Source organism: Ahaetulla prasina, chromosome 1 (assembly GCF_028640845.1).
Source record: "Ahaetulla prasina isolate Xishuangbanna chromosome 1, ASM2864084v1, whole genome shotgun sequence".
Classification (NCBI taxonomy): Eukaryota; Metazoa; Chordata; class Lepidosauria; order Squamata; family Colubridae; genus Ahaetulla; species Ahaetulla prasina.
In genome coordinates, this window is record NC_080539.1 from 78,801,983 (window position 1) to 78,825,196 (window position 23,214).

The window sequence follows — 23,214 nt, forward strand, 5'->3', positions numbered from 1 at the left end:
TGTGTTCTCAGAAACCCAATTTAGATGATTGGTTAAAGAACATAAAGTATGGTATGTAAACATTAGATATATTTGAAATTAACCAGTAAAAAGTTACTCTGGTTAAATCAGAAACATGACTAGTAAGACAATTTATTTGCTTATTAAAAGTACTGGCTAAAATATGTAATATTTTTAATACCCATTTTAGATTATTTTTTTTTACTTTCAACAGGATGATGTTACATACCTGAGTATTGTTGCAATAGTAAACATATCCACAAAGGAGCATAAAATGATATTATTAGAAGAATTTATATTCTTCACTAATGCAAGCCTTGAAAAGCCTTGGTTTAAACACAGTTTCCAGGTCATTCCTTTCCATATATTTGGAAGAGTCTTAGAACTGCATATATAAAAATCTGAACCCAATTTCAATTAGATGCCAGTACTATTGTTAATCTCTACCCTAATGAAATCATGTCATAGAACACGTTAAATAGAAGATATTCCTCTAATACTTTTGCAATTGATTTTTTTGTAGTTCACACAGTACGTATTGCTATTTAATCGCACAAAAATGTCTAAAACCTATTCATCTAAAACAACTCATTGATTCGGCAAAAAACACAGTGAGCTGGATAAAACATTTGGTTTCTTTGTTTGCATCTGGCTGCTGAGAAAGGCAATTACAACTGTCACTTCTCTTGGAGTTTCTGAATTAGAATTCTGTTTAACAACACTACATCTGTTGGATGATCCACATTTTTAGTTTCCAAATGACCTATTATTTACCATGTTCTAAATTAACTCATCCACAAGTTTATATGAATCTGTAATTCATCTATTTTATCTGCATTCATCTTATAAGTTCAGATTTTAAATGATATGTGAAACAGGCACTACTATCTGAAAATCTCAGAATGATTTTTCATATCTACAAATCAGATAAAAGAATGAGGCAATTGAAATGAAATAACTGCAATTTATCACCCAAAAGAATGCACTTGTATTTGTAATAAAATATAAATCTGCTCATTGTAAATTGAAAAAAATTGACATAGAAGTCACATTTTAGGAACATTTCTGCTAAATAATAAGACTACTTCCTTTCTTTCTTAGGCAAAATTCTTTGTATTGATAATTCTGTACCCTGTTTACACACAGTATTTACTAGTTCCTTGTATACCAACAAGAGTTGGAAGAGGCATACTCTTAAACTATTCTATTCCAAGGCAGTAGCAAGGAACACTAACCATTACTTTACTTCCACTGATGTTGATGAAGTTATGCAGGCTGTACTGAATTTATTCATTTTCTTTTAATGGCTGATATCCCTCGGGGATTTGTAAACAGCAGCACACAATACTGTAAACAGTTTTAACTTCTGCTCAATTAGTCCACGTCATTTGATTAGATTAAAATGAAGATTGCATTTGAGTTCTTCTCGAGTTCTTTTCATTTCATCAAGACACTTTTTTTACTACATATAAAATCCTGAGCAGAACACCATAGGTTTGAATTAGTTCTCTAATTGCAAACCAAAGACACCATCAAATGTCTATTTACTATTGTATAAGGGAAGTCAGTTATTGACAAAGTTTCCAAAATAACAGTACTTTGGACTAAACCTATATTTTAGTATGATGGCCAGTTCTTGCCCCTGATGCTGAACTTGGTAGAGAAGCTGATGTTGCAGCATCTTCTGCTTCTTCTAGGACTTCCTGAAGCTCTTGGCTTACGCTAGACTGAAGGGCAGCAGGTGTAAGCCATTCTTTTGGTAGACAACTCTGGAGAAAAGGAATACAGGAACTGAAATAGGCAAGACGATTCACCCAACGAGGAATCTCTCTTCCACAGAGAATCTAAATGGAATTAACAAGTTAATCATTTTTAAAGTATATGTGAGCTCCTATCTGAAATCAATAATTTCTCTCTCTCAATTGAAATATTCAAATATGCAGTTATAGTACAAGGTAAATTTCTACTAATGCCTGCCAGACTGATAATGTAAGTTATAAATCTAATTTTCAGACAGAAGTTAACTTTGACAATTCTGAAATTGCATGTACTGTGCATCCATTTTTTCCAACAAAGACTAATTAGAACAGAAGTACAATGAAACTTCACTTACAAGTATTGAGGGTAATGTAGGTCATGTCATAATAATATCCCAAATATCACAAATAGTCATGTATTGATACCACTTTAGCCACATTAACACCACTTTAGCCATATCTGGATTACATTAGATGTGCCAGACTTGTCCATTATTTTAAAGTGACGCCTATATGGAAATTTGGTCTACTGCATCCAAAAATCTGGGAAATGGAGATCCATTAATAAAAGTTGCATTAATACTAATAATAAAAAGTTGCATTAGTACAATAAACATTATATAGGAGGTCACCAATGCTGTTTCCACCATTATTTTCTCCTTATGTATTGTTTTCAATAAATAGAACAAGTCCCACACTGTCCTCAGTTGCATCTGAGAAAACACACTGATTATGTGTTCATGAAATAATTCTTTGATAGCTTAACTGACCTCTCTAGAGATGCAAATGGAATATTCTGTCATTTTGCCAAGTGCAAACTGGAAACACACAGAGGTAATTTAAGGAGTCTATTTATAAGATATAAAAATGTTACTTTTTAAAATAATACAAATTAAACTTGCCTCTGATAAAGCTGAAGAAAAGTGATTGCAGTTTTTGTGCATTAAGTGATAAGCATTTCCTTTAAATTCTTTTCCAAGTTCTTCTATAATTTTTTCTACATCTTCCTCCATGAAGTCAGTACTTCCAAGAACAACAGCTTCTCTGAAATAAAAGACTGAAAATTAAAGGATTCTTGCAATTCAGACAAGAGTTTTTTCATTTCCATTTTCTTTTGAGAACACAGATACACTTCTGGAAACCAGCCTTCATTTAAAACATACTAACTTTTTGAACTTTTAAGTTCAATGAATATTTTACAATATTTCTTTTTTACAGTTATGCTATTTTATATATAGGAATATCAACTTATTTGTGTGGGCTTACTTTTTATGGGAAGAGCTTTTAATATGACAGCACAATAAATAATACCTTACTATTCTAAACAAGGATTAAAATTGGCTCCTTTTATTAATAGAAGATGGGCAGTTACTTTTGTGTTTGGTCATACAATTTAGAATTTACAAGTTGCAGTTAATAGATGTATGGAAACTAAATAAATTCAGAACACACTAATGAAAATTACTTACTTGAATTTAAATGTTTCCCCTAATTCAGATGCATTGCCTGGTAAAATTTCAAATATTCCAGAAAAAGGATATGGATGACCACCATAAGCAAATTCTGAAAGACATATTCAAGATATTATCTTTAGTCAGCTGTTAGTAATGCCTGACGTTCCTATACAAATGACGTTCATATACAAATAATTTTCTGGGGATGGCATGCTTAAAACTATCTATTAAAACTATCATGCGATTATAGAAAATATTGCTAGAAAATCTAGACAAACCTTAAGACTTGGTACTTATAATATGCAAGATTTATATTTTAGTTGGGAGTATTAGACTGAAAGATAGTAAGGCAAATGCTATTTATGCCAAGCAAATCTCCCTCCTCTGAGGGAGATAGGTGGTTAAGAAAGATGAACTATAAACAAACAAACCAAGTATCTTTATGTATAAACCATGGAAAAAAAAACCAGAATTATTGCAGTTTTGGCTGTGGTAAAATGTGCTACACTTCCCTGGTCAGATGAACATATTTCAGATGCTTGGCACCTGTTCACATTTATGAACAGTTGCTAAAGTTATCTGATTGCCATTTGCAATCTTCTCTGCTAGTCTCTCCAGAAAATCAACGAGGAAACTGATAAGGAAGTTTTGTAAGCAGAGTGGACATTGGATTTGTCTGTTCTGCTATCATTTCTGCCCCACTGAAATGGTGAATGCTAGCAGAAACCAGCATTCTCAGCCTTCCAGTTTTCATCAGATTTGAAATCCATTCCTTTAATGTGCCAAGGAATTTCCCCTCTGAACACCACTGTTCTCATGATCATTCAGGAGGCCCCTTCTCCAAACTGTCCTAAAAATGACGGGAATGGGGCCTATTTACAGGATGAAGTGAAGCAGCCTTAGTAGTCAGCAGCGGCAGAACAATGGAAAGCAATAGCAATAGTAATTAGACTTATATACTGCTTCATAATGTTTTACACCACTCTCTAAGCGGTTTACAGAGTCAACTTATTGCCCCCAACAATCTGGCTCCTCGTTTTACCAATCTTGGAATGATGGAAGGCTGAGTCAACCTTGAGCCACTCACAATCAAACGCCTTGCCGTGGGCAGAGCTATGAAATCTAACCAATGCACCACCATGGCTCTTTTGTTTCTCTTACACAGAAAGATAAGTTGACCTGGGCATGGTGGGCATGGAATGAGCCCAAGTCTCCCAGATGTGGTGGGGTGGAGAAAGACCCAGATCTCTTGGCTATGGTGGGTAACCTGGGTTCTCTCCCTGCTCCACCATGCCCAGGAGGCCCAAGTCTTCTCCTGGCATTTCGCATAACAAATCCAACTGGGAGAACTGGATTGTGATAAATTTAAATTTAAAAACTGATTTGCATCTCCTTCCAATCTCTTCCTATGCACACAAAAAGTTCAATTTTAATTATTCCTTGTAATAAAAAAATATAAGGCTGAAGTTAGGTACATACCTCTACCATATATCTCAATTCCTGAGTGAAATACTCCAATTCCAAGGGAGGAAGTGTATTCATTCATCCAGTACTAGAAAAGAACATGAGAGATGTAGCTAAATGTAAATAATTTTTATTTACATCCCACATGCCAAGGCAATTATCTTTGAGAGGGAAGACCATTTTAATTATTTTTCCTTGAAATGTTCAAAACATTGTTAACCATTAAGACAGTAAAATATGGAACACAGTCTAATTTAACTAGGCACCAAGAAGCTTAACAATCTAATACTTATTTATTTGCTATATCAAAGAACAATCAGACAACTAAACTCAAGCAACTTTTCTCACCCATTAAAAATACCTTTTACAGCTACAGAAGAGGAACAGCTTTTACTGGGCAAAACAGACTCAAACTGATTTGAACATGGATCTGAAAGTGGATTTAAAAATGCCGACTACAAAAGTAATATAGAAAAAGATGCCATTTTGGAAATACAAATGAAAGTCATGAATGAAGGCTATAGTATATATAGTACATAGTTCATATATAACAGTGGTAATCAACCTGGTCCCTACCGCCCACTAGTGGGCGTTCCAGCTTTCATGGTGGGCAGTAGGGGTTTTGTCTGATACTGAAGCACTTTTCTTTTTTTTAATTTGACTTTTTAAAAAAATTTCATAGCATTATTTAAAAACATTTTCATTAGGTTTTCATAAAATTCTCCATGACAATTTAAATTTCTGAAAATATACTATTTGTATCGCCCACGCATAAGTTTAGTTCACATTACGTAAGTGAAACTAAATGGCACTATAGTGTGACTGCAAACAAAAGAACCTCGTCCCAGAATAGCTTGCGCATCTCCCCCCACACCACCCAGCTGTAACAGACAAGCAGAGCTGGTAGCCGGCGCCCCCCCCAAACCCAATCCACGATGTGCAAGAGGCATGCGCAGACGATATACGGCGCATTACTGTGGAACCAGTGGGCGGTTAGAATATTTTACTACTAACAGAGATACCAAAGTGGGTGGTAGGTATAAAAAGGTTGACTATCCCTGATATATAATAATGAAAGGTGACATACAAATAATAAATCAGAAGAATGACTTGGATAGCTTTCTTATCTTCGATGTACAAAATAGACATGTTAAATTAGTGAAGGAGTTTCTGAGAGGAGACAGAAAATGATAAGAAATCAACTTGTGGGACATTATTTGAAATGATCAAGTTTTTAAAAAGTAAACAAAGAATATAAAGTAGATTTATTTGATCAAGATTAAAACATAGGTTGCTGTTTCTGGTAGCTCTTAACAAATGTAATTCAAACAATCAAATCCTAAAATCAGAATTACATTTCTCTTAGTTTGTTGCAAAGACCAAATGTTAACTTTATAACTTGTTGCTGTCTCTTATAATACAAGAAGATATTTTTTCATTCATATCTCACCCCGTTTTCTATACTCTTAATTTTTTTGCTCTTTTTATAAATCAGCACAGATCCAATAAAAACCATTAGCCTACATTTCTTTCATCCCTCATATTCCTGTAATGTCTAACAATTAGACATTACAAAAAAAGAAATTAAAAACTATTAAAACAATGCCAAAGTAATCACCTCTTATTTAGAGATCAAAAACTAATCTATTACCTCATTAGACATTTTCAAAAGAAATACTATCCAAATAACCATTCAATATCACCAAAATAACTCATTATTTCACCATATTCAGATAAACATTTTTCTTTTTTCCTCCCAACCATCCTTAAGTCCCATGCTTAGGCTTGGAGTACCTAGATGTTTGAGAGCTCTAAGCACCTAAAACTTTGTACTTTTTACTGTTTAGGCAACTAGGTCACATACAGATATGATGAAGTACATACATACAACTAGATTTTGGGATATCCAATAAGAATAACTGGGAATAATTCTAGGACCATTATCGATGAATTTACAAAAAACAGTAATGGCCACTCAGAAATCTATTAAAAATGTAAAATCTATCTGATGTGAAAATCAAGTATAACAAGATTTAAGATTAAGTGCTTTATAAAAGAAATATGAAATCAATGTGAAAACATATCAATTATTTCTAACTTCGACTACCCCAAAAAATCTATCAAAATAAAATATATACCAGCAGTTGTTACCAAGTGGTTATTCCAACAGTGATAACAAAACGAAAACATTTTAATATTGGTTTACGACAGCAATTGAGACCAGAATTTCCTTCACTCAGCAACAGTCATAAGGTGCTAGATCATGATTGGCAATTCTAGCAATCCCAGTTTTCATCGTTAAGAAAATCTCCACAGATCGTTAATAAGCAAGACCAGCAAGGGTGAAATGCTACCGGATTGGACTGGATCGCGCAATCCGGTAGTGATCGCGGCTGGTAGTTCGGCAATCTGGTAGCGATGGTAGAGCAAAGCTCCGCCCACCCGCCTGGATGTCACTGATTCCTGGTTTAATCAGGAAGTAAGTGTTTTTTACCTTCTGCGTATGCGCAGGTTTTGTGCATGAGCAGAAGGTCTGCACACACATGTGACACGCATGGGTGCGGCGCGTGCACTCCTGAGCCAGTAAGGAAGGTAAGTAGATTTCACCCCTGAGCAAGACCATCATATTGTCACCAGAGGCCAAGGGCCTCTGGTGGCTCAGCAGACTAAGTCTGTCTGTTATTAACACAGCTGTTTGCAATTACTGCAAGTTCAAGTCCCACCAGGCCCAAAGTTGACTCAGCCTTCCATCCTTTATAAGGTAGGTAAAATGAGGAGTCAGATTGTTGGGGGCAATAAAAGTTGACTTTGTGTATAATATACAAATGGATGAAGACTATTGCTTAACACTGTGTAAGCCACCCTGAGTCTTCGGAGAAGGGCGGGATATAAATTCAAATAAATAAAAAATAAAAAATTTGTGAATACCTGCTGGTTTCCCCATTGACTTTGCTTGACTGAGAAGACACTGCACCAGCTGGAATTCTGAGGACTGGTTGCAAGTCCTTCTTGTTAAGCACTATTGAACATTCACTGAGCAAGTGATGTAAATCAAGGACTCACTGTATTATAATATGATGATCTATCTCTGGAAATTTCTTAAGTTTTCAGCAAAAAGCTTCCTACAGAATTCATTTGGTTCCAAACGTTTATTCCAAACTTTCCAAAAACTGCAGAAAAGTTTAAATTTAGTTTTCTCGAATATCTTATTTCTCAAAAGCAGACTGAAAATACTTGTTCCAGTGTTGTTTTGGTGCCCTGCTTTTCTTTGCCCAGTTTGCATCTCCACAGAAAACACAGTGAAGCTCAGCTTGTGTGTTAGCAGCCCTCAGCAAGGAAGGCGATGAGTTGTTCAATTACTGCTGCAAATGACGACGAGAAGGCAGGGGAACTACCATGTTTCCCCCAAAATAAGACCCTGTCTTATGTTTATTTGAACCCTGAAATAAGCACTTGGCCTTATTGCCATGTGCTCAAAAGCCCAATTGGGCTTATTATCAGGGATGTCTTATTTTGGGGAAAACGGTAAATTCATTTGTCAAAAGCTGGAGAAAAGCAAAGGCTATCTGCCCTTCCCTGTGTTACTAATTCATGGTGATTGAAATCACAATAGGCTGCTGAGAGTGCAATCAAATGGCTTTTCCTAAGGAAACAGACCTCCTTTCTGAATTCTTAGGTGGAATATAATTGGCACAAATCAGAACGCAGCTGCATAAGCAACTCACATTTTGACTTTGCAATGAAGGTAAGAAGCCTTAGGCATATTTAAGACCAGTAGAGAGACTATGAAATTAAGCATCTACTGTTCAATGTCTTGCAGGTTGTAGACATGGACATGTTTAAACAAGCTGTTTGCAATTTCAACACAAAGTGAGTAGTAACATAAAATAAATTCTAGTAATTTTATTGTATCTCTTATAAATTCATAAAACACACTCAGAATTATTGTACAAAGATTTGAAGTCACTGACAGTAGCAAGAACATCTTGTTTTAATGAGCTGAAATTAAAGATAGGCAAGACATATAGATCTAGGCATCCTGGGTTTTTTGGTATTGCACTTCGCCATTTCACCCCCAAAACACTTTCTAGCTTGGTATTCATAAATTGCATCTTATTCCCAGAATTATTGCAGTCGATGTCTTGTTAATATAGCGGCCGAAATCTTAGCATCAACATTTAACGGAGATATGGGGTAATAACCTGGACACTAGCTGAGATCCTTATCAGTCCTCAAAATTACAGCGATAAAATTTTTTATAATAGGAAGCTGGCTGAGCTTTACTTTCATAAAATGCCTGAAATAAATTCAGAAGTATAAGAGCTACTTTCTTGTTCAATTTTTTATACCTCTCATCCAAAGATCTTTCAAGATGATAAAATGAAATCTTGAAAGGTCTTTGGATGAGAGTTATAAAAAATTGAACAAGAAAGTAGCTCTTATACTTTCAAGATTTCATTTTATCAACAGCATCATAGATGTGCTGTAATGTTGAGCATATAGCCAACTCTTCTGGTTCTATATCTAAAACTTCTGAAAGATTTATTATATCTGAATAAGTATCTATCTGACATATAGGATATGTATAGAATATATAGTTTTATAGAATTTAAAGCGCTAAAAATTAGTCTCACTATAGCAGGAGTAATATGTTCCTGAAAAATCCCTTACTAAACTGTTATTTTATCTTGTTGTATTTCAAGTGAGAATCTAACATTCCCCGGATTTTCCTTCTTATCTCCAATATGTTCATTCTGTTTGTTTTAAACCATATTCTGTATCCAGGTCATATAATTCCAAGTTTTCTATTTTGTGATTCAAAACAGTTTTTATCCAGAAGCATAGTTATTATCTTTCTACAATTAAATGCTGTAAAGGTATCTCAAACTATCCTCATATTATTTGAATGGCAATTGATTTGGGGGGAAAAAATCTCTCTTGTTGTTTCATAAACTACAATTCTTCCGACAAAGAATTCATAGAATCATAGGGCTGGAAGGGACCTTGGAGGTCTTCTAGTCCAAACTCCTGCCCAAGGCAGGAATTGTTTATATAAATGGTTGTCCAATCTTTTCCTGAAAACCTCCAAGACAGAGCACCTCAACTGCAGTACACAAGCTGTTTCACTGCTTAATTGTTCTCACTGTCAGGAAATTCCTCCTTATTTTCAGGCTGAATCTCCCTTTGATGAGTTTGCACCCATTGCTTCTTGTACTGCCTTCAGGCGCTATGAAGACTAGATTGATGCCTTCTTCCTTATGATAGCACTTTTAGTATTGAAAAATTGCTATCATGTCTCCCCTGAGCCGTTTCTTCATTAGGTTAAACGTACCTAGTTGTCTTAGCCGTTCATTGTATGATTTAACTTCTAGACCCCACCTTATCATCTTTGCTGTTCTTCTGTGCTGCTCTGCCCCAGCATCTTTTCTGTATAGTGGTGACCAGAACTGGGCACAGTGTTCCAAAGATTGCCTCAATAGTGCAGTATAGAATGATATTACTATTTACTGTGATCTTGATGTATTAGTATTAAAATACAAGTAGTCCTCCTTTATCAACCGTAACTGGCACTGGTAACTCTATCCCAAAGCGATGTGGTCATAAAGTGAAACGTGACCATGCCCAACTTACAACATCAGTTCTTTTTTCAGTCGTGAAGCAAATCCCTAATGATTGTTAAGCATTATATCACATGACTGACACTTGCAACTTCCAGGAGGCTTCCCCATTGGTTTGCTTGTCACAGGCCAGCTGTAAAGGTTACAAATGGCAACCATGTGATTGTGGGATGCTGGGACCATTCTAAATGCATGCTGGTTACCAAATACTTGAATTGTGATTATGTGATTGCAACGACACTGCAAATGAATGCTGAATGACTGGTCAGTATGCAAGGACTACCAGTACCACATGCCACCAACTGGGATAAGTTTATCCAAAATCCATAACATTACTAGGGATATGTGATTAGAAATTCAAACTGAATCAACGTTGCATATTTCAACTATATTAACCATCAAAAATATTAAAACATTATTTATTCTTTAGCATATCCAGGAGGAGTGATTAAAAAACAGGCAAGTGTAGCCTGTTGGAATTAGACATTGATATGTCCATTAAATTAAATTTCTGGATGAATGTATAGAGAACATCATGATTTGGGGGACTCATTTTCTCTTTTGAAATTTTATTCTGGTGCAAAACTAATTTAAAAGTCTATGTGGCAACTATCATCTGCTTTACCTGTAGTGTAAAGAGATTAGCAAAACAGCTATATAATACTGTACACTTGATTTATTTTTGTCTGAACCATTAACCATTTATCCATACCATCTGAAAATTTCCACATTTGGCTTCCTAATAAACTAAAAGTATATAAATTCCACATTTGGCTTCCTAATAAAGTAAAATTATACAATGACATCTAAAATTATATAATGATCTCTAAAATCTTTTGTTCAATAATAAAACTAGAAAGTGTTTTCAATATAAGTTCCATTCTGACAGTTTTTGAATCTCTACTTATCTGTTTATCCCATTTTCTTACTAATTTTTTTCTCATTTGGAAGACTGCAGTGTATAAGCAAGGAAATGACATCATTTCAATCTATAAAATATCTGTCTTTCTTCAGGTACCAGTAGTTCTCAAGTTAGGACAGTAATAGAGCCTGCCCATCATGGGTGTAACTTGTGACAGTTGTAAAGTAAGTCAGTCACATGACCAACACAATATTATAAACTTTTTTGTGGCAGTCATGAAATGACTACTGCAGTCATAAAGCAAACACATGGTTTGGTATAGGTCAGTTTTGCTAAAACACAGAAGTAAATGCTAGGTGTTGGCAAAATTGTTATAAAATGTGGTCAAGTGACTACACAAAGCTGCAAATGGCTGTAAATGCAACCCGGCTGACAAGTGTTCAAGGTGTGATCACATGACTTCAGTCTCCCCAAATGTTGGAACTTCGAATAGTCATTAAGCAACCAGCCATAAGTTGAGGACCACCGTCTCAGTCCTTTAATGTTCCATGAGACAAATTTTATCTATTTGTAATTTAAATTTCTAATGCCAACTCCCTTGCCAATGACTCTAGATGGCTTATGAGAGATCAACAATAGTTACTGTAATAACAATAAACATTATAAAGGAATGAGTGCACGAGGAGAAAACAAATTCAATTACCTCTCAATTAGCAGATCCACCTACCATCCCAGCCTATGAAAAAGAGTCTGATTTTTTTTAAAGGAAAGAATGATCAAGGCCATGTGTGATTATAATTTTTTAAAAAGCTCCACTTGTATTATTTATTAGATAGGCAATTGGACTAAAATCCAGTTTGGATTAGACATAATCAAAAATTCAAATAAGTAAGCCTTCTTAGCATATCCAATTATATAATTAATTCAATATAATTAAGCTCATTATTGCAAAAACACACTTATCAAAAACTAGTTTAGAAAAAATGTAATGCAAATCAAAACTATTAAATTTTTAAATTTAAATTAAACAAATTAAATAAATTTAAATTAAATTTATTAAACATAAAAAGGAATAAAATATGTAACAAAACTAACATATTCAAGACTGTTCACAAAACTATTCATCAAAAACCTTAAGTAAAAATGTAAAAGGCATGACACTGTGACCAAGGAGTCATGTCTTCTCTGGCTTGTAAAATAGTCTTCCCCCTTAAATCCAGAGGTCTCTGCCCTCTTGGCTTTTCAGAAAGTCATGAAGATCCACCTTTTCCTCTATTCGCTGGACACAGATGTTAGATGAACTAGAGATATGTGAGGTTTACGCTATGTCTGTTATGTAATGTCTCAGCTATTGCATTATTATTTTAATTCTGTCTGGTTTATAAGCTTTTTTATTTTGAATTGCTTTTAGCCACCCAGACTTCATACGTAAGATGGGGAGCCATATACATTTTCTAAATAGCAATAAAAATAAAATCAAAACCCACATATTAGGATTCCTAGTGGGCACCTGTCAATGATCCATACTTCTCTCTCTCTTTCTGCCTCTGAAGCTGTGAAGAAGTCAAAAAGAAATTTATGTAACCCATGAGAGACCCTCCAAACTAATACATCATTTCTGAGTAGAGTATTGTAGAACTATTAGCTCTAGATGGTTAAAGGCTTGTTTGAGACAATTAACATTACTTTCAGGATAACACAATTAAAGGTAAAGGTTCCCCTCGCACATACGTGCTAGTCGTTGCCGACTCTAGGGGGCGGTGCTCATCTCCATTTCAAAGCCGAAGAGCCAGCGCTGTCTCCGTGGTCATGTGGCCGGCATGACTCAACGCCAAAGGCGCACGGAACACTGTTACCTTCCCACCAAAGGTGGTCCCTATTTTTTCTACTTGCATTTTTACGTGCTTTCGAAACTGCTAGGTTGGCAGAAGCTGGGACAAGTAATGGGAGCTCACCCCGTTACATGGCAGCACTAGGGATTCGAACCACTGAACTGCCGACCTTCCGATCGACAAGCTCAACATCCTAGCCCCTGAGCCACTGCGTCCCTATATAACACAATTACCTCATACCAATTTCTAAGAATATGCCAAATACTGCATGATACAGAAATAAAGTCCTTATTCCTTGTCTGATGAAATTCTTGGTATTTCTGAAAGTAACAACATATGCTTCTTTTCCACATAGTCCATATTTGTTGTCATTCTAGCTACTTATACTGTTTTATCTCAATCAAATTTCCAAAGAATGAAGGCAATATCAGAAGATTTTGAAACCCGTATCTTGAATCAGCAAGAAGCTGTTTGAATAGATTCTGCCTAGGGTATCTGAAACATGACATTAAGTCCGTTGCTATATCTCAAGCAGTTAAAGCTGCAATTAATTTCTTGTCTGCTTCAAACTTAAGTTTTTTGTTCTTTTAACTGCTACTTGATCTTGCTTTATTTCCTCTTGATTTTATCAACCTTATGAGCAAATTTTGAGAAAAATACTTTAATTTGATAAGAATCCTAAAACAGATTACTTTCTAAGGAATAATATCAGATGAAATTTCAAAGCTACCTGTGAATTTCCCAACTGAATTGGGTGTCAGCAAGAGTTGCCACAAAGTGGGAGAGAATAAATAGTTTCTGGCTTGAAGCCTTACTCCATAACGTAGTGCAATTACAACCTCCCCAGAAGCCAAAGCTGAGATGGTGGCTGTGGTGTAGTAGAAGGGAGAGCCTGCTTCTTAAACTGGAGGCATTCTATCTTCCTAAATATAAAAGAAATTGCAAAAGCAATTTAATTAAATGTTCAGCTTACCAGCTCTCTTCAAGCACAGTCTACAAACTTTAATTCTACACCTGCCAGGGAAAGAGAAATAAACTGCATCTTTTAGTGCTCAGGAACCATTTTAAAAGTAGAAGGGAACATTAAAGATATAAGATGGAGAGTATATTCAACAAATAAATGGAAAAAGAGTTTGTCACAGATCATTAAAATTAATTAATTAATGCAAGGTACGCTAGAAAACTGTACCTCTTTTTTATTTCTATAAATTTTGAATGGGGGAATAAATATAGAACACAAATTGTATCTATATCATTGGAAACATTTATATGATCTTTCTTTTACTGTGTAGTTCAAAATTATGACAATGCTGAATGAAGGCACTTACGACACCTGGCCGAAGTTTATTTGTTGCAGTGCCCCGGTAGTCATGCAAATCAAAATTTGGGTGCTTTGCAGTGTGCCCACCCCTATCACTGTGAGATGGCTGACTCACCACTACCACTACTGTGAGCCAGGAGGCCTTGACTGGGTAGACCCACTGACACCCGGAAATTCACTACATGCCACAAGGCCTCAGCCAGTTAGGTCCAGTACACACACGTCTTCTCCCACTCCATCTACCACTTTGCTGGCTGACTTCATTTTCCTGTCCAGCTTTGAGAAAGATTGCCTCTCTGGGTTTGAGGAAAATTGTCTTCATTAGCTTTCTAGCTGAGTCTTACTTTGGCTAGGCGTGCCTTTCGGCAGCTGCAGAGAAAGGGAAAATGAAGTAGACTCAGGCATGGCCAGTGGTGGTATAGTAGGGAAAAGGTCAGGTTTCTTGGGATGGGGTGCGGTGGGGGGAGGAAGGAGACCTGTGTGCTGCTGGGCTTAGCTGGTTGAGGCCATCTGGCCCATGGCAGTTTTCCACACTCCAGTGGGTGCTGGGCCTTCCAAGGCATTCTCCATTCTGAGGTACCTCTGCAATCACTTAATGACCTGTGAGGTAGCTTTAATAACTGCAATGGGGAGAGCTAAGATTGTGGTCATTGAGCAAAGCAACCAGTTACAATGATGACTTACAACCAAAATCCTGGGCTCAATTGTGGTTGTAAGTCGAGAACTACTTGTGGTTTTTCTTTTTTGGAGGTATGGAGGAAGACTGCAGTAATTATCATGTTGCAGTATCAAAAATGACAAGGATCACAGTAACTAAAGCACTCCAGGATAATAGACTATAGAAAAACAACCCCACTCACACCATTTTAACTATAAAAGTTGTTACATCCTTGGAATTACTTTTTGACCTCTTGCTATTTCCACTAAGAGCGTTTTGACTACAGCTAGCACAAATAAAAATAAATAAATAATCCCAAATATAATATTGAGTTTTAATTAAAGCCTTGGTATTTATATATATATATAAATAGCTATATGGTATGTCGTCATCCCACCAATTCTGTGATTCCCTTTTATCCTTTTTGCTCCTGATTCTTCAGAAACGAGGGGATGTTAGCCGAAGTTTCTTCAAGATCTCTGTTGCATGGCTGGAATGATAGGCAGGGAAGAATCTACCTTCCAATTTAATCAGGATTTTGAATAAAAATGTCAATTTTTAAAGAATCCCAGAATTCTTCATGATGTGATCAGTTGAAACTGTTTTGTTTTAGGTACTAGGACTTAAATCTTGAAAGAACTGGGCTTTTGTTCCTTGAATTTGAAATCTATATTGTTTTAGAATATGTAAAGTTATTTCCTTTAGAAAGACAATATAAGATTATCATAGATCCTAGTGATCTGTTATTTGATTGGCTTTCTCTAAAAAGCCAGAGTTTTTTGTTAAATTTCCTTTTTCAAAATTTTATTCAAAGGGGAAATACTGTCAAGCCAACTGTAGAATAATTTGTGCTGTTTCAATACTGGAAACCTTTATGACACAAGCTGCAGTGACATCTTTGTAATCTTCAACCTTGATAGTTACATTTGTACTGGCTAGCAATTCATGAAGTTTTGATTATCCTCTTGCTTCTATGTGAGAAAACCTGTCACTGGTTTTTCTCTCACGTCATATTTCCTTATTACCATAGCCAAATCCAACATGGCCGTGGTGGCTCAGGCTGTAAGAAGCCTGTTATTAAAACACAGCAGCCTGCAATTACTGCAGGTTCAAGCCCCACCAGGCCCAAGGTTGACTCAGCCTTCCATCCTTTATAAGGTAGGTAAAATGAGGACCCAGATTGTTGGGGGGGCAATAAGTTGACTTTGTAAATATACAAATAGAATGAGACTATTGCCTTACACACTGTAAGCCGCCCTGAGTCTTCGGAGAAGGGCGGGATATAAATGTAAAAATTTAAAAAATAAAATAAAAAAAAACATAACTAGAAGGGATGTTATCCAGCAGTTTTCCTCTGCTTTCAGTCCTTTTGGTTGTTTTGACTTGCAAAGTGGTTTGTTTAATTTAATTCTTTGCCCTCCCCTCTGACAATCCTTTCTCAGAAATCTGCTGCTGAACGTTTTTCTTTTGATTCTTCACTTTCATCATCATAAGCTGCCAGTTCAGCCAGAAATCAGTTCCAGATCTTTTTCCAGCAAGATGTCTCAAAGGGGAAGTCATATTTGTCTTGAGTTTCACGCCTTTCGGCCACAAAACAACTTACCCAATAACTGCATCTATTCAGATAGCAAACCAGGCTATCAGATCCTTGGATCTTCCTGTGTGCCTGTGCGAACTAATGAGCTGTCACTTGTTGGTAAATGTAGCTTACCATGTCATTGTACAAGGCACAATGGTTTTTCCACCTGGAACTACCTGAGAAAGAAGCTATAAACAAACAAAAAACAGCTGTGTTCCTATAATTAGTTCTATATGACTACTAGTTTCTACATCATGCTAAATTATTTTTTTTCAATTTTAGTTCAGTGAGTTTATGGGAACCCAAGGCTGTCATGTGTAACCTATGGTTTACAGCTCCTCATTATGAATGAATTCAGCTTGTTTCCCCTCATTAATCAAGTCACTGAGTCAGCTGCTTGCCTTGAGGAATTTTTCTCTTCCCAATGATGGCAGATATGACTACTTCATCCTGGCACAGTCTATTCCATTATTTCTCAATCTCTTCAACTTTTAGACTTCAATCCCCAGGATTTCCCGCTGGGAGTTTAAGTCCAGACATCTTAAAGTTGCTGAGGTTGAGAAACACTATCTATTCAATAATTTGTTTAAAGTATAAAACCTTATGGTGTATACTGACATACTTACATTATACTAGCTATGCTTCACTTCTAATCAAAGGTCATTTACCAGGGAACAATGTTTATGTATATTGAATACTATGAAATACGTAAGATTTGGTTATTTTACATACCGTGTTTCCCCAAAAATAAGACCCTGTCTTATATTTTTTTGAACCCTGAAATAAGCGCTTGGCCTTATTTTCGGGGAGGTCTTATTATTTTGGGGCATGTGGAGCAAGATGGCGCTCCTCTTGCCGTCTTACCTGATTTCCAGCTCTGCGTTTAAATATTTTTGGGAGGCCTTATTTTCGGGGGGGGGGTTATTTTAGTGCATGCATTCAAAAGCCCAATTGGGCTTATTATCAGGGGACGTCTTATTTTTGGGGAAATAGTATCATTTTAAATACTTAAATTTTATGAAAATGATGTATGATTTTTTTAATTAATATATTTATATGTTATTTGTAAATAATACATTTTGTTGTAAATAGTATTGTATTGCCTTTGTTTCTCAAATATTCCATGCTGATTGACATAGCAAACTATATGTCATGTAAAATACGTTTTACATTTAGAAAAAGTATTGTTGCTATATATATTAAGAGCAGAAACCATGTGTGTGTGTCTCTGTGTGTGTGTGTTTATGTATGTATGTATGTATGTAGAGAGTGCGGGGAGGAAGGAGGGAGGGAGAGAGAGAAAAAGAAAGAGAAAGAGCGCACTATTAAAGATTTGGTGTAGTTTGGAAAGTACCAATAATTTTCTGCTTATTTACTTTACTTGTTTTAATTTCCAATATACAAATAACACTGAAATTTGCATTTGAAATAGTCCCTTTAAGATCTCCCATTATTGTAAGAAGTCATTGCAACAATTATTCAAAAGCCCAATATTATATACTGAATTATAATTAAAGTCATACATTACATATGTAAGGAAATTGAAGAACTATCCATAAAGAATACTTATAGTGCAGGAAAAAAAATTTCTTTCTCATGCTCTCCCCCATTCTCTGTTTTATCTTTTTTGTGCCTGATGCCAAAAAACTGAAGCAGGATCACAAATGGTTAGTATTTGGAGGACAGCCTCTTGGATACTTCCAATGATTTTGGTTAGAGTAGGAAGTAGAAAAGCATTCTAGAAGAATATAGTGACAAATCCTTCTATACTGTTGTTAACAAAACAACATGGATGTGCCTGTGTAATAACTGGGAGCTGAGCTTGACTCAAGGGAGACTACCTTCTCCTCAGAAAGGGACTTGTTTTTATTACTCTCAAAGTATGATGTTATAAATAAATAATAAGCAATGCAAACATGTTCTTGGGATGTCAGTTACTGTATAATAATTATATGCATATCTCAGATTTCAAGATCATAGAATTATCAGGCCAGAATAATAGCACAAGCAACTATACTATGCTACGCTACATACTACATATTATATTATGGACTTTAAAGAATGTACTATTTCAGCTCTAAATCATTCTATACAATTGTGGATAGTAATTACAAAAATGAGTAATAATATAACTTTATAATTATATATAAAAAATCGTCCAGGAATTATTTGATTATATTTTGGAGAGTGGCATTCTTACGTCTATGAAAATTCCCATGAGTTTTGAATGAGCAAATATGTAATCTTAGGTGCTAAATAATTTTAGTAAACTATGAAAGCTATTGCCTTCCTTCCAACAGACCCTTGAGGAATTAAATTTCTTTTAGATGCATAGCTAAAGATAAACATTGCATACCACCATGCACATTCCTAGTACAACCATATGGTTGTGCTTCTGCAAGAGATATTCTATGGGAAAGAGCTTCTGTAAGATTCAAGCTGTCACTACATTCATGTCACATTCACTCCAAAAATGTATGTAGATCGTAAGATTGATATTCCTCACAAGTACATGGTTATATAGCTATAGCAACAAGGCTGTTTCATCAAACAGGTATTCAAATGTTGTGAATTTTCTGTTATGAATTTCACAAATCTTGTGAATTTTCTATTGTGAAAAACAGAAAATTATGGGGAGAAAATATGTAGCCATTATTATGCTTCACCCTCCATTTATGCTTTTAACTAGTATACAGGAACCCTTTCTGCTCTTTTTTCAAAATCATGTAATTTATGTCACAACGGTTTCTGACATAAAATATTGAAACCATGTCCACAATTATAATTAAGAAGAGGAAGAGGAGAATCCATATCAATAGTTAGCATCATAGTAGTGGGAATCTAATTCCTGGATCTTTCTGATTAATATCTATATCAAAGGTATCTTGCAGAGGGTTGACAATCACCACTGTAATGGGTTGTAATAAAATTAAGCCATATTCCCATTCCCTGTTGTCAAATCAAATTAGCATTTTTTAAAAAAAAACTAAGTATCAGTGTGGTGAAGAGGAGTGGGTTTTTTTTCCTCTAACCCCCTTCATGATTTGAACATTGCCTGGGGTCTCTGTGGACTGTTTCAAGATTCTCTTTGTTCTGTAAATTAAAGCAGCTATATTAGCTGATATGGACATGGCTTTCTAATGTAAAGGGTGTTTCGTGTGTGTGAGAGAGAGAGCAAAGCCAAATGTAATGTTATAATTGCAGATCAGGTTCAACAGTCATTTTTCTGTATTTGATTGTCACAGTGGTGATTGTCAACCCTCTGCAATTTTGTCCAGTTAAGTCTGGTTTCCTTCTGGTTTATCAGATTGGATCGATTTGCAAGTTAACCAACTCAAGTAAACAAACAGGATTTGTTTTTGCTGAAATGCTGTACTACAAGTCTAGGATTTATAGCTGTTCATTACTAACTTGCTATGTGAAGCATTTAAAAGATAAGATACGAACTGTCCCCAAGCTCACAATGTTGCAACCTCTTGATAACACTGCTTGACTGTTGCCAAAGACATAGAATATAAAGACCAGATGTACATCCTTGTTAAGAAAATGTGCAGCTATTATTTTCCACCATCTTTTAATAATTCATGCTACTGTAGACCACTGTTTATTAACCTTGGCAACTTGCAGATGTGTGGACTTCAACTGTCATGCTGTCTAAGGAAGTCTGGGAATTGAATTCCCCTTACTTCAAACTGTCAAGGTTGAGAAACACTTCTGTAAACTGTAAGTGTTTTTATAAACACTTGCAGCAAAAAAATAATGCATAAAAGTACAGCTAACCCTTGACTTACTACCGTTTTTCACACTTACAACCATTGCAGAATCCCCATGGTCACGTCATCAAAATTAAAACACTTGGTAAGTGGCATATATTTACGAGTTGCAGTGTGCTGGGGTCATAGGATCATCTTTTGCAACCTTCTGACAAGCAAAGTCAATGGGGAAGTCAGATTCACTTAACAACCATGTTACTAACATAACTGCAGTGATTCACTTAACAACTATGGCAAGAATAGTTGAAAAATGGGGCAAAACTCACTTAACAACTATCTTGCTTAGCAATGGAAATGGGCTCAATTGTGGTTATAAATTGAGGATTAGCTATATACATTCATTCAAAACCTTCTGTAAATTCTATATTAGTATGCATTATTAACGTAAAAGATGACATAACTTTTATTAAAAGTACCTTAGAAGCATCAAAGTACCAGACATTTTAAATTTTTATGTACCAAAATAAATGGATGTTTATGTTTTTGTTCTTCATGATTTATTTAGAACTATTTCTTTAATGTTCCTATATTTTGTACATTTATATTACTCCCTATTTGCCAAAGAATTCAAGTGATGTTTATTCCCATCCTATATTATACCCATGGCAATTTTAACAAAGGCAGATTTTCTATTCCTAGCTCAACATTCTGACCCATTTCTAATGGCTTCGTGCTTGTAAGATTGGTTTCAATATTTGCTAAAACCTTGGTTTTTTTCTAAGCCCTAGAACCACCAACCAGAACAAAATACAATTAAAGTCAGGTGAGAAGACATGCATTAAGGATATGATAAAGGTATACTATGCTAGGGAACAGAATACGTGATCATAGAAGCAAATTCCCAAGCCCTTTAACACACAATTGCAGCTAGATTTAATCTATGTTCATTCCACCCTTTATTGCACTATATTGGTTTTTCCTGTTGGAAAACAGTGTGCAACACTAAGGCAAAAGTAAATGAGATTGAGATAAGAAACCTCTGATTTATGGTCCACCAAATAAATTGCAAAACTTTACCCTTAAGTAAGGCTAAATTACAAAACTTTAGCTTTAAGTCTTACTCTTATTTAGTCAAGAGGAAAATATCTCACAAATTTTCCCTCACAAATTTTCCCTGCATATACATGAAGCTAGGGCTACAATTTAGAAACGTTATAATTTAGAAACATTAAAGTCATGTTATTAGACAAGAGCCGACCTGCTCGAAAAGATATTTTCCATCATCAAATATATTTTGATCTTTTTTGTTGCTCTCCATCTTTTGATGGGGGGGGGGGGAACCAAGTCTGTAATGGTGTGGTCTTTAAGGCTTTCCCATTGTAAACAATTTAACGACTGTTGTCCCGGCTAACTCATTATGAAAAAAATTATTCTTTAGATATATCGGGGAGGGATTTTTTTTTACAGAAATTAATTTAGTAAACTACACCTACTAGCTAAGTATCTGAGTGAATCCAGCACCTGTCAGGAGAAAAGTGAAATCAGACACACCTGTTGCTAGGACTTTTCCAGCTCCTGCTAATCCCACCGAGCCCATTCCTTGTTTCCAAACTATTATAGCATCTTTCAGTCAGGTTAAACTATTGGAAAATTGAGGTGGATCGGCGGGCTGGGAGACAATCAGGGGGGATATCGGTACTGCACTGGCAACAACTTCTGAAAGCGGAAGAAGCCGCCTGTCCTTAAACTTGAACATCGAGAAGCTAAGCCGAAAGAAAAAGAGGGGGGGGGAAAAAGACCCAGAAGACGCGCCCGGGTTAAGAGCTTAGGGTGGGGAAGCGTCTGCTTACCCGCTGCTCGGGCGAAGGAGCCCTCGCCTGCCCGGTCACTCACCATATCGTAGACGTTGAGGACTACCAGCTGGTTCGCCATCCTTTCTCCTTTCAAACGCGGCTCCCGCTCAGGCCGAGGGCGGCGGCGGCGGCCTCAGGGCGCTCGCGGGCGGATGCCGCCTTTTCGCCCTGCCTCTTGCGGAGGAGTGTGAGGAGGTGGAAGAGGCCGCCAGCCGCATGGAGCCGCCTCAGTGCGGGGAAGGGGAAGCCGGGGCTGCACCCCCCAGGAATCGCGCTCTCGCCAAGCGAGGCAGCAAGAGAGAGAGAGAGAGAGAGAGAACCGAGCCCCGAGCTGGGCCCGACCGGCACAACTCCGCCTCTCTCTCCTCTTGCTTTTGGGACCTGGCTGGTCCAACCCGACCGGCCTGTCTTCAGGCGAGAGATCGCGGCAGTAAACCTTCCTGGGGGATTAGTTGCGTGGTCCCCTTCCACCTCGATCCCAGCATTGCAACAGAAGCTCTTAAGTCAGCCGCACCTTCCACTTGGGGGCGAATGGACGCCAAACTACAATTCCCAGCATACACTACAGCAGGAACCTAAGCCGTGCGCATCGATAGGTGAAATACAAATTCTACTATCCGCATTCCACTTTGTCAGAGGAAAAGGCTTGGAATGTTTGAGGGTTCGCTGCAACTCGAACTGTTCTCAGTGAAATAGAATATAATGCTGCTCTTTAATCCCATGTTGCAAAGATATGTAAGGATCAAGATTGATGACTAGCTCAAGATTTCGACCCTACCGCCACTTGTTATGTCGATAACTAGGTAACGTGAGATGGTGTTTACTCATGAGACTAGATAACTAGAGTTAATTCTTGAGAAGCAGAATATTTTGTCAGAACAGATTTCGTATTTTTCATTAGCTGAGACTTTCAAGGAGCTAATTACGTACAATGGTTTAAAATTATAAAGGATACTATGTCCAAAAACCTGAAGTGAATTCACAATTCTTGTGAAAAATAATTGAAGTCCTAAATACCGAAAACTATTTTTTCTTTCAGCAGTACAATATAAGAGAGGAGCCACTGCTGCAATAATTAATTTTAGGTCAAAAGCCCTTGCCAA

General features: G+C 36.3%; 1 protein-coding gene across 7 annotated transcripts; it reads right to left on the reverse strand.

Annotated features, from left to right (window-relative positions):
* Window positions 1–309: 309 nt before the first annotated feature.
* Window positions 310–22,674, reverse strand: DESI2 (desumoylating isopeptidase 2). 7 transcript variants are annotated; one of them, XM_058165413.1, is made up of 7 exons: window positions 22,152–22,665; window positions 16,570–17,773; window positions 13,718–13,910; window positions 4,691–4,763; window positions 3,227–3,320; window positions 2,660–2,801; window positions 310–1,844 (listed from the first exon to the last, which is right to left on the reverse strand). In XM_058165413.1, exons 4-7 carry the CDS (start codon window positions 4,755–4,757, stop codon window positions 1,611–1,613), a joined length of 537 nt encoding a protein of 178 aa, XP_058021396.1. In that variant the 5' UTR covers window positions 4,758–4,763; window positions 13,718–13,910; window positions 16,570–17,773; window positions 22,152–22,665; the 3' UTR covers window positions 310–1,610. The 7 variants fall into 7 exon arrangements, with proteins under 7 accessions (XP_058021396.1, XP_058021404.1, XP_058021419.1 ...); XM_058165421.1 differs by adding an exon at window positions 12,643–12,708 and having other exon boundaries at window positions 13,718–17,773; XM_058165436.1 differs by lacking the exon at window positions 16,570–17,773.
* Window positions 22,675–23,214: the final 540 nt, after the last annotated feature.